Below are 15,513 nucleotides of genomic sequence, written 5' to 3' on the forward strand. Positions count from 1 at the left end.
AGACAAGATCCAGCCTCATCCACCAGAACACAGGCACTAGTCCCCTCCACCAAGAAGCCTACACAACCCACTAAACCAACCTTAGCCACTGGGGACAGACACCAAAAACAACGGGAACTACGAACCTGCAGCCTGCAAAGAGGAGACCCCAAACACAGTAACATAAGCAAAATGAGAAGACAGAAAAACACACAGCAGGCGAAGGAGCAAGATAAAAACCCACCAGACCTAACAAATGAAGAGGTAATAGGCAGTCTATCTGAAAAAGAATTCAGAATAATGATGGTAAAGATGATCCAAAATCTTGGAAATAGAATAGACAAAATGCAAGAAACAGTTAACAAGGACCTAGAAGAACTAAAGACGAATCAAGCATCGATTAAAAACACAATAAATGAAATAAAAAATACTCTAGATGGGATCAATAGCAGAATAACTGAGGCAGAAGAACGGATAAGTGAGGTGGAAGATAAAATAGTGGAAATAACTGCTGCACAGCAAAATAAAGAAAAAAGAATGAAAAGAACAGAGGACAGTCTCAGAGACCTCTGGGACAACATTAAACGCACCAACATTCGAATTATAGGGGTTCCAGAAGAAGAAGAGAAAAAGAAAGGGACTGAGAAAATATTTGAAGAGATTATAGTTGAAAACTTCCCTAATATGGGAAAGGAAATAGTTAATCAAGTCCAGGAGGCACAGAGAGTCCCATACAGAATAAATCCAAGGAGAAATACACCAAGACACATATTAATCAAACTGTCAAAAATTAAACACAAAGAAATCATATTAAAAGCAGCAAGGCAAAAACAACAAATAACACACAAGGGAATCCCCATCAGGATAACAGCTGATCTCTCAGCAGAAACTCTACAAGCCAGAAGGGAGTGGCAGGACATACTTAAAGTGATGAAGGAGAAAAACCTGCAACCAAGATTACTCTACCCAGCAAGGATCTCATTCAGATTTGATGGAGAAATTAAAACGTTTACAGACAAGCAAAAGCTGAGAGAGTTCAGCACCACCAAACCAGCTTTACAACAAATGCTAAAGGAACTTCTCTAGGCAAGAAACACAACAGAAGGAAAAGAACTACAATAACGAACCCAAAGCAATTAAGAAAATGGGAATAGGAACATACATATCAATAATTACCTTAAATGTAAATGGACTAAATGCTCCCACCAAAAGACACAGACTGGCTGAATGGATACAAAAACAAGACCCATATATATGCTGTCTACAAGAGACCCACTTCAGACCTAGAGATACATACAGACTGAAAGTAAGGGGATGGAAAAAGATATTCCATGCAAATGGAAACCAAAAGAAAGCTGGAGTAGCAATTCTCATATCAGACAAAATAGACTTTAAAATAAAGACTACTAGAAGAGACAAAGAAGGACACTACATAATGATCAAGGGATCAATCCAAGAAGAAGATATAACAATTGTAAATATTTATGCACCAAACATAGGAGCACCTCAATACATAAGGGAAATATTAACAGCCATAAAAGGAGAAATCGACAGTAACACAATCATAGTAGGGGACTTTAACACCCCACTTTCACCAATGGACAGGTCATCCAAAATGAAAATAAATAAGGAAACACAAGCTTTAAATGATACATTAAACAAGATGGACTTAATTGATATTTATAGGACATTCCATCCAAAAACAACAGAATACACATTTTTCTCAAGTGCTCATGGAACATTCTCCAGGATAGATCATATCTTGGGTCACAAATCAAGCCTTGGTAAATTTAAGAAAATTGAAATTGTATCAAGTATCTTTTCCGACCACAATGCTATGAGACTAGATATCAATTACAGGAAAAAAGCTGTAAAACATACAAACACATGGAGGCTAAACAATACACTACTTAATAACGAAGTGATCACTGAAGAAATCAAAGAGGAAATTAAAAAATACCTAGAAACAAATGACAATGGAGACACGACGACCCAAAACCTATGGGATGCAGCAAAAGCAGTTCTAAGAGGGAAGTTTATGGCAATACAATCCCACCTTAAGAAACAGGAAATATCTCGAATAAACAACCTAACCTTGCACCTAAAGCAATTAGAGAAAGAAGAACAAAAACATCCCAAAGTTAGCAGAAGGAAAGAAATCATAAAAATCAGATCAGAAATAAATGAAAAAGAAATGAAGGAAACGATAGCAAAGATCAATAAAACTAAAAGCTGGTTCTTTGAGAAGATAAACAAAATTGATAAACCATTAGCCAGACTCATCAAGAAAAAAAGGGAGAAGACTCAAATCAATAGAATTAGAAATGAAAAAGGAGAAGTAACAACTGACACTGCAGAAATACAAAAGATCATGAGAGATTACTATAAGCAACTCAATGCCAATAAAATGGACAACCTGGAAGAAATGGACAAATTCTTAGAAATGCACAACCTGCCAAGACTGACTCAGGAAGAAATAGAAAATATGAATAGACCAATCACAAGCACTGAAATTGAAACTGTGATTAAAAATCTTCCAACAAACAAAAGCCCAGGACCAGATGGCTTCACAGGCGAATTCTATCAAGCATTTAGAGAAGAGCTAACACCTATCCTTCTGAAACTCTTCCAAAATATAGCAGAGGGAGGAACACTCCCAAACTCATTCTACGAGGCCACCATCACCTTGATACCAAAACCAGACAAGGATGTCACAAAGAAAGAAAACTACAGGCCAATATCACTGATGAACATAGATGCAAAAATCCTCAACAAAATACTAGCAAACAGAATCCAACAGCACATTAAAAGGATCATACACCATGATCAAGTGGGGTTTATTCCAGGAATGCAAGGATTCTTCAATATACGCAAATCAATCAATGTGATACACCATATTAACAAGTTGAAGGAGAAAAACCATATGATCATCTCAATAGATGCAGAGAAAGCTTTTGACAAAATTCAACACCCATTTATGATAAAAACCCTGCAGAAAGTAGGCATAGAGGGAACTTTCCTCAACATAATAACGGCCATATATGACAAACCCACAGCCAGCATCGTCCTCAATGGTGAAAAACTGAAACCATTTCCACTAAGATCAGGAACAAGACAAGGTTGCCCACTCTCACCACTCTTATTCAACATAGTTTTGGAAGTTTTAGCCACAGCAATCAGAGAAGAAAAGGAAATAAAAGGAATCCAAATGGGAAAAGAAGAAGTAAAGCTGTCACTGTTTGCAGATGACATGATACTATACATAGAGAATCCTAAAGATGCTACCAGAAAACTACTAGAGCTAATCAATGAATTTGGTAAAGTTGCAGGATACAAAATTAATGCACAGAAATCTCTGGCATTCCTATATACTAATGATGAAAAATCTGAAAGTGAAATCAAGGAAACACTCCCATTTACCATTGCAACAAAAAGAATAAAATATCTAGGAATAAACCTACCTAAGGAGACAAAAGACCTGTATGCAGAAAATTATAAGACACTGATGAAAGGAATTAAAGATGATACAAATAGATGGAGAGATGTACCATGTTCTTGGATTGGAAGAATCAACATTGTGAAAATGACTCTACTACCCAAAGCAATCTACAGATTCAATGCAATACCTATCAAACTACCAATGGCATTTTTCACAGAACTAGAACAAAAAATTTCACAATTTGTATGGAAACACAAAAGACCCCGAATAGCCAAAGCAATCTTGAGAACGAAAAATGGAGCTGGAGGAATCAGGCTCCCTGACTTCAGACTATACTACAAAGCTACAGTAATCAAGACAGTATGGTACTGGCACAAAAACAGAAATATAGATCAATGGAACAGGATAGAAAGCCCAGAGATAAACCCACGGACATATGGTCACCTTATCTTTGATAAAGGAGGCAGGAATGTACAGTGGAGAAAGGACAGTCTCTTCAATAAGTGGTGCTGGGAAAACTGGACAGGGACATGTAAAAGTATGAGATTAGATCACTCCCTAACACCATACACAAAAATTAGCTCAAAATGGATTAAAGACCTAAATGTAAGGCCAGACACTATCAAACTCCTAGAGGAAAACATAGGCAGAACACTCTATGACATAAATCACAGCAAGATCCTTTTTGACCCATCTCCTAGAGAAATGGAAATAAAGACAAAAATAAACACATGGGACCTAATGAAACTTCAAAGCTTTTGCACAGCAAAGGAAACCATAAACAAGACCAAAAGACAACCCTCAGAATGGGAGAAAATATTTGCAAATGAAGCAACTGACAAAGGATTAATCTCCAAAATTTATAAGCAGCTCATGCAGCTCAATAGCAAAAAAACAAACAACCCAATCCAAAAATGGGCAGAAGACCTAAATAGACATTTCTCCACAGAAGATATACAGACAGCCAACAAACACATGAAAGGATGCTCAACATCTTTACTCATTAGAGAAATGCAAATCAAAACTACAATGAGATATCATCTCACACCAGTCAGAATGGCCATCATCAAAAAATCTAGAAACAATAAATGCTGGAGAGGGTGTGGAAAAAAGGGAACACTCTTGCACTGCTGGTGGGAATGTGAATTGGTACAGCCACTATGGAGAACAGTATGGAGGTTCCTTAAAAAACTACAAATAGAACTACCATATGACCCAGCAATCCCACTACTGGGCATATACCCTGAGAAAACCATAATTCAAAAAGAGACATGTACCAAAATGTTCATAGCAGCCCTATTTACAATAGCCCGGAGATGGAAACAACCTAAGTGTCCATCATCGGATGAATGGATAAAGAAGATGTGGCACATATATACAATGGAATATTACTCAGCCATAAAAAGAAATGAAATTGAGCTATTTGTAATGAGGTGGATGGACCTAGAGTCTGTCATACAGAGTGAAGTAAGTCAGAAAGAGAAAGACAAATACTGTATGCTGACACATATATATGGAATTTAAGAAAAAAATGTCATCAAGAACATAGGGGTAAGACAGGAATAAAGACACAGACCTACTAGAGCATGGACTTGAGGATATGGGGAGGGGGAAGGGTAAGCTGTGACAAAGTGAAAGAGCGGCATGGACATATATACACTACCAAACGTAAGGTAGATAGCTAGTGGGAAGCAGCCGCATAGCACAGGGAGATCAGCTCGGTTCTTTGTGACCGCCTGGAGGGGTGGGATAGGGAGGGTGGGAGGGAGACGCAAAAGGGAGGGGATATGGGAACATATGTATATGTATAACTGATTAAATTTGTAAAATAAATTAAAAAAAAAATGCTGGAATCTAAAAAAAAAAAAAAAATAACAAGGTTGCAGGGTACAAGTTTAATATACAAAAGTCAATTGCTTTCTTATACAAGCAGTGAAGAATTGGAATTTGAAATTTAAAACACAATACCATTTACGTTAGCCCTCAAAAAGTAAAATAGGAATAAATCTAACAAAATATGTACAAGATATATATGAGAAAAACTATAAAACTCTGATGAAAGAAATCAAACAAGATCTAAATAAATGCATAAATATTTCATGTACATGGGTAAGAAGACTCGGTATTATTAAGATGTCGATTCTTTCTAACTTGGCTTATAGATTCAATGCAATTCCGATCAACATCCCAGTAAATTATTTTGTGGATATCAATAAAATGATTCTAGAACTTACTGATTCTAGAATTGGGTAGGACTAACACTACCCAATTTCAATATTTACTATAAAGCTACAGTAATCAAGACAGTATGGTATTCATGAGAGAGTAGACAAACAGATCAATGGAACAGTGTCTAGAAATATAGTCAACTGACCTTTCACAAATATGCAAAAGCAACTTAATTGAGAAAGCATAGTTTTTTTCAACAAATGGTGCAGGAGGAAATGGACATTCACATGCCAAAAAAGAAAAAAATCTAGTCACAGATCTTACACCCTTCACAAAAAATTAACTCAAAATGGATTGTAGACCTAAATGTAAAATACGAAACTATAAAACTCCTAGGAGATAACAAAGGAGAAAAATCTAAGTGACCTTGGGTTTGGTAATGACTTTCTAGACACAACACCAAAAATGCAATCCATGAAAGAAAAAATTGATAAGCTGGATTTCATCAAAATTAAAGACTTCTGCTCTGCAAAAGACACTGTTAAGAGAAAGAAAAGACAAAGCACAGGCTGGAAAAAAAATCTTTGCAAAACATATATCTGATAAAATACTGGTATCCAAAATATACAAAGAACTATTAAAACTCAACAATAAGAAAATAAACAACCCCATTGAAAAATAGGGAAAAAAATCTGAATAAACACCTTAACACAGAAGATATACAGGTGGCAAATAAGAATGATGAAAAGATGTTCAACATTTTTCGTCATGAGAGAATTGCAAATTAAAACAATGATACACACCTATTAGAATGTCTAAAATCCAAAACACTGACAATACAAAGTGCTAGTGAGGATATGGAGCAAAAGAAACCCTCATTCACTACTGAGGCAAAATGGTACAGCCACTTTGGAAGACAGTTGGCAATTTCTACAAAATTAAACATATTCTTACTATATGATTCAGCAATTGGGCTTCTTAGTGTTTACCCACATTAGTTGAAATCTTATGCCCACACTAAAATCTGCATGTGAATGCTTATAGCATCTTTATTCATAATTGCCAAAACTTGGAAGCAATCAAGATGTCCTCCAATAAGAGAATGAATAAACAAACTGTGGTACATCCATACAATGGAATATTGTACTAAAAAGTACTAAAAAGAAATGAGCCATAAAGCCATGAAAAGACATAGAGAAACCTTAAATGCATATTGCTATGTGAAAGAAGGCAATCTGAGAAAGCTGTATGGTTCCCTCTGTAAGACATTCTGGACAAGGTACAATTGTGGAGACACTAAAAACAATCAGTTGTTGCCACAGGTTCAGTGGGGAGGGAGGGAGGGATCAAGAGGTGAAGCATAGAGGATTTGGAGGGCAGTGAAACTATTCTGTATGATACTGTGATGGTGGTTACATGTCATCGTACGTTTGTCAAAATCCATAGAATGTATAACACAAAGAGTAAACCCTAATGTAAACTATGGCTTTAGTCCATAACACTGTATCAATATTGGCTCATCAATTCTAACAAATATACCACAATAGTGCAAGATGTCAGTAACAGGGAAAATTGTATGGATATTGGGAAGGGCAGGGAGGGAAGTGCAACTCTCTACTTTCTGCTCAAATTTTCTGTAATCCTAAAACTGCTCTTAAAAGCAAAGTCTATTAATTTTTTAAAATACCAATTGTGATTTTCTATTTCTAGGCTTATTCACTAGGAAATTCATTGAATTTCCAAGTAACTTATTTCAATTATGTTACACAGAAAAAGAAAACTTTATTTCACTTTTCTAATCCTAATTAGTTATTATGTGTTACTTAAATTGCATTAAAGGTAATAGTTAATATTTGTTCAAATCAGAAGTATTGACATTGAAATTGTAATTTTAATCCACATAAATAAAATGAAATTTTATACTAAATCATCAGATTGACATACTAGAAAGGAATTTAGAACATACTCCCATAGCAAAGTCTTGTTTTCCATTTGAGTTTTCTTTTTCTTTTACAGACTCTCACACAGTCAGGAGAAGTTTGTGTTTGGGACATAGAGGATGGTGCTCATGTCAGCAGGATTTATCTGAATATCCCAGTAAGTGTGCCTTATAAATGAATTTAAAAATATATATATTGAATTGTACTCCAACCTACTTTTTCATATTCACATGTCAGTAGGCTGTGGAAATACTAATTACAGAGGCCTTATTGCATTTTTACCTTATATATTAGAGTAATTCTTGTGTATAAAGTATATTCCACAGCCCAGAGGGTGGAACATAAGGTACTCTATTGGTGTATGGGAAAGAACAAGATTTTCTGTGGTGGCAGTTATTCCTGAAACTCTAATGGTTTATATCTCACTCAGGCTGTAAGTTCATTGTGGATTGACAGGTTCTCTGCTCCACACGGCTTTTCAGGGAACAAAGTCGACAGAGGCTCCACCAGCTAATAGCTCCTCAGTGCCATGGTATGGGAAGAGTGCTGGAAGGTCTTGAATTAGCAATTAAGTGCTTTTACTAAAAAATGAAACATCTCCTTGGCCATAACTAGATAAATGACCCCATCTAACCTCAAGAGGATCAGTTAGAAATGAAAGAAAGGGACTTCCCTGGTGGTGCAGTGGATAAGAATCCACCTGCCAATGCAGGGGGACATGGTTTCAAACCCTAGTCTGGGAAGATCCCACATGATACAGAGCAATTAAGCCTGTGTGCCACAACTGCTGAGCCAGCGCTCTAGAGCCCGTGAGCCACAACTACTGAGCCCGCGTGCCACAACTACTGGAGCCTGCATGCCACAACTACTGAAGCCCGCATGCCTAGAGCCCATGCTCCACAACAAGAGAAGCCACCACAATGAGAAGCTCACGCACCGCAATGAACAGTAGCCCCACTCGCCAAAACCAGAGAAAGCCCGCGTGCAGCAACAAAGACCCAGTGCAGCAAAAAATAATAAATTAAAACAAACAAACAAATGAAAAAAAAAGTACCACTCTAACCAACTTGAGCCAAAAATTAAAAAGTGGGGGTTATTGACTCAACTATAAAGTATAGAGTTTGTCTGGGCTCAGCTGTGACTTGATCTAGCAACTCAAATGATATTACCAAGGATCTTGCTTTCCTCTCTGTCTGTATACTATGTCTTTAGTTTCATCTTAGGCTTCATTTAGTGGTACCCAAATGCCACAGGTACCAATGTCACATCAGATCATCAGGGAAGAAAGCCTCCTACAGTGGGAGGAGGAAGAGGAAAGAAGTTTCTTCTTTTCAGAAGGCTTAGTAAATACCTCCTAATGTCTTAATAATAACCCTGAACTAATCACTGTAGACAGGGGGATGAGAAATGCTAACTGGCTTAAAATCAGCCATGGAAATGGGAGTCAGATCTGTTCCACTCAACCCTGAAAATAGGGGAGAGATGGTTTCTCAATGGATATTCAAGAAATTTTCCAGAAGGAAGGTGTATTGATGCTGGGTGGCAAACCACAATTCCTTACCTAAACCTAACCCTAGCCTACCTACCATAAGGTGATACGATTCTTTCCACCATGTTCATGGTGCATTTTACATAAAATAATATTTTTAAAACTATAAAAAGACCAAGAAACAGTGGTAATGCTATTTTTTCTTAAATTATCATTTTCTGTATTACACAGTTCTAGATGAGATATGGATCTTGGTAGTAGGAAGAGAAGTTACAATCCTTCTCTGTTATAAATTAAAATCCCAGTTGTAATACAAGATGAAGCGTCATACCTCACATAAGAGGATTACAAGATGCAAAAGGATGCAAGAGGATTACAAGATGCAAAAGGATGCAAGAGGATTACAAGATGCATAAAATTCAATGAGATAAAAAACTCATCCTAAAAAGTAAAGATAAAAATTCTTACCTGGAAGAATATGTGTAGACTCCATAATCTATGTGACAAGGTTTATATGTATTCATTTCCCTTAGAATTACTAGAACTAGAAAAATCTTAAAGCTCATCTGATCACACCTTTTACAGTTGAGAGACATATGGATGTTTAACAACCCACCCAAGGGTCTGTATAATCAGGACTTACCTTGCACTTCCTGGCTAAGGAGGGACATAGGTACCACCGAAAGGCCCTCTTTCTGCTTCAGGTATCTTCCCTTCCTCTGATCAGAGGGGAGAGATTTGGACGACTGTCACAGTTAATTAGACAACCCTTCATTGAGCTGCAAACCAGGCATTGTACACTCGTGTAGTTCAGCTCTTATTGGGGAGAGTCAGTGGTTTCTCCTTACTGGAGGATACTGCTGCCCCATGGGGAAATGATAAGTGGATTGACCCAGCAGTGCTGAGGCCAGATCTCCCTGCCTGTGCCGGGGACTGTGTTCCCCATGAACATTTTAGGCAGTGGTCCTTAGAGAACCCTGCTCAGCATCATGATGGCGGGATGCCTGAACACTACTGGCTTCCCCTGATGGTGCCTGCTAGGTAACTAAGACCCTCCAAGCATTGCTGTACATATTTAGCCTAGTCCACAACAGCCCTGGAATGGAGGGTAATTTCAACTGATTATTTTGAGGAAACACAGACACACAGACACACGTACACACACACACACACACACTGAGATCTCCCATAAAGGCTTTTAGCTAAAAAAACAAACCCTCACCACTTCGTTTCCAGTTTCATACTGAGATACCACTAAAGACTCAAACTGGTCTTTAAGGCTTGGAAAATTCACTTTAAAAAATAAAATGAAAACCTGCTCAATGGGGAAACTGTGCATTCTAATGGGGCAGGACACCTGAGTTTTCCTCTGAGCTTTGTTACAAGCTATGGGATCCTGGGGCAAATTGCTACATTTTTCTTTGCCTCCGTTTTCTAGTCTGCAAAACAATGATCTCTTTAAGATCTTTTCTATTTCTAACATTCCATTATTTTATTCAAAACAAACTACAAAATGTAATTATGTTACCACCCCTTTCGAGTTGGGCCCCAGTAGGGGTCCTCTTCTCTGGTGTTGCCCATGCCAATCGATTGAGACTGAGTTTAGTTCAGAAACAAAGGAAAGTTTTATTCTTTGATCAGAGAACGGAGAGGTGGGAGCTCTCGCTCTAGAGCACAGGTTTTTGGGACAGGGGATGGGTGGGGATGCTCTATATGGTTCTCCTCATTGCGGGGACGGGGCGGGGGGATTGGAGCTCTCGCGGGGCTAGTGCGGCTGTGCTGCTCTGGCTTCACATCCAAGTTCTGGGTGCAGTGTCTCTGCGCACTGCCTGCTACTGCCGCCATCTTGAATTGCGGTGTCATTGGCAGCGCTTCTCCACACGGCCACGGAGTCGAGGTGTCACTTTCCTGGTCTGAAGTGCTGGGTGCAAGACTGCGGCACACAGCACCCTATGAGCAAGTAAACCTAGATGAAGCACAGAAGAAGAGGTTAGACCTTATCACCTAGATTCCATCTTATTTTTCCCGGAAAACCCAGTGGGCTTTGTCAGTGACAACTATAGAGGAATGAATCTGATTCCTTAAGTATCATGACAAAAAATTTATTCTCTTAGACATCATCTTCTGTAAATGATTGCGACATAAGCAGGAATCTGTGATGCATTTCTTTGGTGACAGGCCACATGGTCCAGTGATATATTGGGTTGGCCAAAAAGTTCTGTAACATCTTATGGAAAAAACCAAACAAACATTTTGGCCAACTCAATAGTTATTTTCTTAAGTCTTTCTCAGTTATGCCAGCATCTCAGGATCTACCATTATCCAGCAGTTGAATGATGATTTTTAAAAATCGCTAACATTCTATAAAGATGTCCAAAAGATGCTAGGAATATATTTTAAATTTCTTATTTTATTTTTCATTATTATCAGGTATAATCATTTTGCAATCACTTAAGGATAAAAATGAAGCCATGGTTTAAAGTTCAAGCAATTTCCTTATATTTTTATCATTCTAATTTTAGGATAAAAGGGGATGATGTACAGATTGCTGTGACTTCTTATGCTATTGATTAACTGAAGAATGTTGAGTGTATAATTTGTAATACCACACAACACTTGCCACTCTTCTTGTTCTGCAGGCTCTTCAAATAAACTGTAGAATTCCTATGTGAGGGAGAGCAGGTTTCATTTTCTGGCACAGTGAAGTTGAGCATCTGGGGGGTTATTTTATTTTATTTTATATTGAAGTGTAATTGATTTACAATACTGTGTTATTTTCAGGTGTACAGCATAGTGATTCAGTATTTTTGCAGGTTATACTCCATTATAGGTTATTACAAGATAGCAGTTATAATTCCCTGTGCTCTACAGTATACCCTTGTTGCTTATCTGTTTTATGTATAGTAGTTTGTGTCTGTTAATCCCATACCCTTAATTTGTCCCTCCCTCCTTGTCTCTTCCCTTTGGTAGCCACAAGTTTGTTTTCCATATCTGTGAGTCTTTTTCTGTATGGTGTTTATTTTAAACAGGCAACGGTTCTGGCTTGCTCTCCCTCCTCCCTCTCTGCAGCCGTGGGGACCGAGGGTGGCTTTGTCCACTTCCTCGACATCCAGGATGTTGAATCCCCTCGCTCAGTTCATAAGGCCTATCTCTCTGAATTGCCTGTGCAGCATCTTCTGTAAGTAGTACCTGCTTCTGGCAGCAACTTTGTCAGGCCTGTGTGTTGAGAATTCCAGTGAAGCCCTAATTTCTTTCAATTTTAAGTTTTACATGTGTTGTTCTGAAAATTAATATATTGACTTGGCTCTACCTTCAAGAAGTACAGAGCAGTGTATGGTACAGTTTCCCACGCTTGTCCCTGAATACCCAGTTCTCCTCGCTGGAGGCAGCTTGTTACCAATTTCTCATGTCTTTTTTCTGGATATATTTTATTCACAAACAAGCAAAAAAGATAAGTACTTCCTTTTAATTATATGAATACATATCAAGCACTTAGAGTGTGCCAAGCACTTCTGTTGTATTAACTTCATGAGATAGATATTCTTATTGTGTCCATTTTAGAGATAAGGAAGACGATGCACAAAGAATTTAAATAATAATTAATATTACACGCATAGTAAATGGCAAGTTTTAGGATTTGAACCGAGGCAATTGGGCTCCAGAGTCATTGCCTTGGCTCTTACAGGGCAGCAAACCATATACAATGTTCTGCACCTCAATTTTTTTTTTCCACTTAATGGTATGTCTTAGAGAAAGTCTTCTATCCACACATGAAGACCTTCCTCATTCTTTTTTACAGCTACATAGTATTCCATTATATGGGTATACCATAATTTTAAAAAGACAGTATACTGATGGACATTTAGTTGATTTCAAATTTTTTGAAGCAATACTTTTAAGAAGACAGCACAGAGCATTGGATTTAGATTCACGTTATTATTCTTTCTTTCATTATATCCTAATAGTAAGTATTAATAAGAAATGACATTTATGCCCTGTTTTACAGCCTGAGGTGCTGTCACACATTGTAGCTTATTGAGTGTGATATTTGCCACACGTTCAGAAAAGTATTATGCTTGTTCTTATTTCACAAGTGAGATAATTTAGGTTCAGAGAGGTTAACGGAAGCATTTGCCCAAGATTACTCAGCTAGTGCCGGGAGGAGCTGGGTTTCCACCATCTGTGTTGTTCCTACAAGCTCTGCTGCCTCTGGCTCAGTGGGGAAGGATCTGTAGTCTCCCTGCATTTACATTCTGCTCCTCTGTACTGTATTTTATGGTGCTCCTTTTTCAGATCTTTCTCTCTTACCCTAATAGGCATTTCCCACTTGTTCTAATTTGATGATAGGATAGAAACATTTCACTACATTCTTCCTCTTTCTGCCAGGATGGGTACTGAGAGGCATTGGAATGTTCCACTCATCACTACTTTGACAATTGCTTATGTCCACTTGAAATATTAAGAAAGCTTTACTGTCATATTTCATTTACTTATGATGAAATAGTTACCCATTTTTAGTGAGTCTTCTTGACCATGTACTTATAAGTTGCAACTGGGAAACAGTATTAGCCTAGAATGTAATGATTACGTTTATATATAATCACTTGCCTTTTATAAGGTCTGATAATATTAAAAATCACAAACCATAAGAATAACTGGTTTTGGATGTATCTCCATGCTGTCATTCAATAAATTTGTTTACCATCTTATTAGTGAAACAAGTAGAATCTGATAATCAGATTTCTTCTTTTCTAGGTATGACCAGAGAGGAATGTATCTATTAGTTGGAACGTCAGAAGGCCATGTCTTTGTTATCAATGCCAAACCCTCAAGCTTATTTCAGATTCTTGGATTCATAGGTACTTACGTAGAATGCTTATTAACCTAAAATATTGGTCACTTTATTCCAAAGAATTTAAAGTTGTGAAAATGGGGCTATGGTGAAACAATTACTTGTAGCATGTTTTCTAAAACAGAAACATTTAAATAACTGTTCAAAGTTACTTAAGAGAATTCCCACATCATATTTAGAGGTTTTGATACATGTACTTGGTACATAGTTGATGGTAAATAAATCTTCTTGAATCAATTAATGAATTAATGAAATGGCTAAATGTTTCTAATATTACTACAAAGGAACGTTGGGTTGGTTTATCCCTGAAACACTTTTTAAATAACATTTGATCTCTATTTAATTAAGATATCTAAAGAAAGTTTTGTTCCATGCATCTTTAGAGTTTCCTCTTTAAACAAAATAACATCCAGCTTTTTCAGTAATGTGCATCCAAATGCCCAGGTAAACCACAGATTTGGTAGGTGAGATAGCACTTAGGTGATAAATAATAAGAACTAATACTTTTCTTTCTGGCTTTACATACCAAATATGTACGTATATTTTAAAATCTATGTATTGGTTTTTAAAAATTGAGTGCCTGCTAGGTGTAAGATGCTGAACCGAGGCTCTGTGGGAGCATGGGAAGGTCAAGGAGACAATTTAGTGGAAGAGTAATAGCAGAGAGCTGTGTAGGCTCAGGGGAAGAAGCAATTAATTCTGCCATGTGTGAAGAAAGGAGTCGAAGTGATGGGGTGGCACAGAGGACTGGGGGAGAGTTTTCCAAAGACTTAAAGTAGTGGAGGATGGGGCTTGTTGGTATTCTAGCTTGGGACAAAAGTTTGAGCAAAGGCACTTGGAATGGTAAGAAGTCTGGTGTAACAGGTAAATAAGAGTTTGCTAGATGATGATCATGGTGACAAAGTCTGAAAGAAAGTGGGGCACGCTGAACATCATTCCAAGGAGTCTGGACTTTGTTCTGTAGTTAATGACACATCATCAGATGTTTTCAAGATGGGACTGGTGTGATTTGACTTGGTTTTTAGAGGATGACTCTGGCATCACTGTGAAGGCTGGAGCAGAAAGGCAAGAGAATGGAATAAAAAAGACGAGTTAGGAAACTATAACATTACAGTAACTTAGGCAAGAAATGATATTAATCATAACAATAGCGAACATTTATTGAGGGATTCCTTGCCATGTGATAGCCAGTGTTCTAAGTACTTGGCACGTGTTAATTCATTTAATTCTTACAGACAACTTTTATGAGGTAGAGACTACTGTTATGCCTAATTTAAACATAAGACAATTGAGGTACAATGAGGTTAAGTATTTGTTCAAAGCCGTGAAGGTAGGTGGTGGAGCCAGGGCTCAGACTCAGGAAGACCGGCTCAGGGCTTGTGCTCTTTGCCACAATGTACGAGCCCATGCAGCAGTCATGGGAAGAGAAAGGAGGGGACGGCTCTGAGTGATGGAATTGGTAGGACTTGATAATTGATTATATGTGAAAGGGAGTGATCAGCAATGACTCCAAAGTTTCTAACCTGGATGGTGGAAGTTTGTGCTGTCATCAATTGAAGTAAAAACTCAGGGAAAAAGAATGTTATGGAGGTAGAGGGATAGGGTGAGCTGACAAGCTCTGTAGAGTTGAAGCCAATAAACTCTT

At 37.6% G+C, this 15,513-nt stretch overlaps 1 protein-coding gene across 5 annotated transcripts in view; it reads left to right on the top strand.

Annotated features, from left to right (window-relative positions):
- The window catches only part of CFAP43 (cilia and flagella associated protein 43), a 111,065-nt gene that overhangs the window by 38,092 nt on the left and 57,460 nt on the right, over window positions 1–15,513 (top strand). For all 5 annotated transcript variants that reach the window (XM_060099904.1, XM_060099912.1, XM_060099921.1 and 2 more), the window contains 3 exons: window positions 7,604–7,684; window positions 12,046–12,194; window positions 13,772–13,875. In XM_060099904.1, the coding sequence (XP_059955887.1) occupies window positions 7,604–7,684; window positions 12,046–12,194; window positions 13,772–13,875 (334 nt within the window). The remainder of the gene's footprint in view (window positions 1–7,603; window positions 7,685–12,045; window positions 12,195–13,771; window positions 13,876–15,513) is intronic.

Source organism: Mesoplodon densirostris, chromosome 1 (genome assembly GCF_025265405.1).
Source record: "Mesoplodon densirostris isolate mMesDen1 chromosome 1, mMesDen1 primary haplotype, whole genome shotgun sequence".
Taxonomy (NCBI): domain Eukaryota; kingdom Metazoa; phylum Chordata; class Mammalia; order Artiodactyla; family Ziphiidae; genus Mesoplodon; species Mesoplodon densirostris.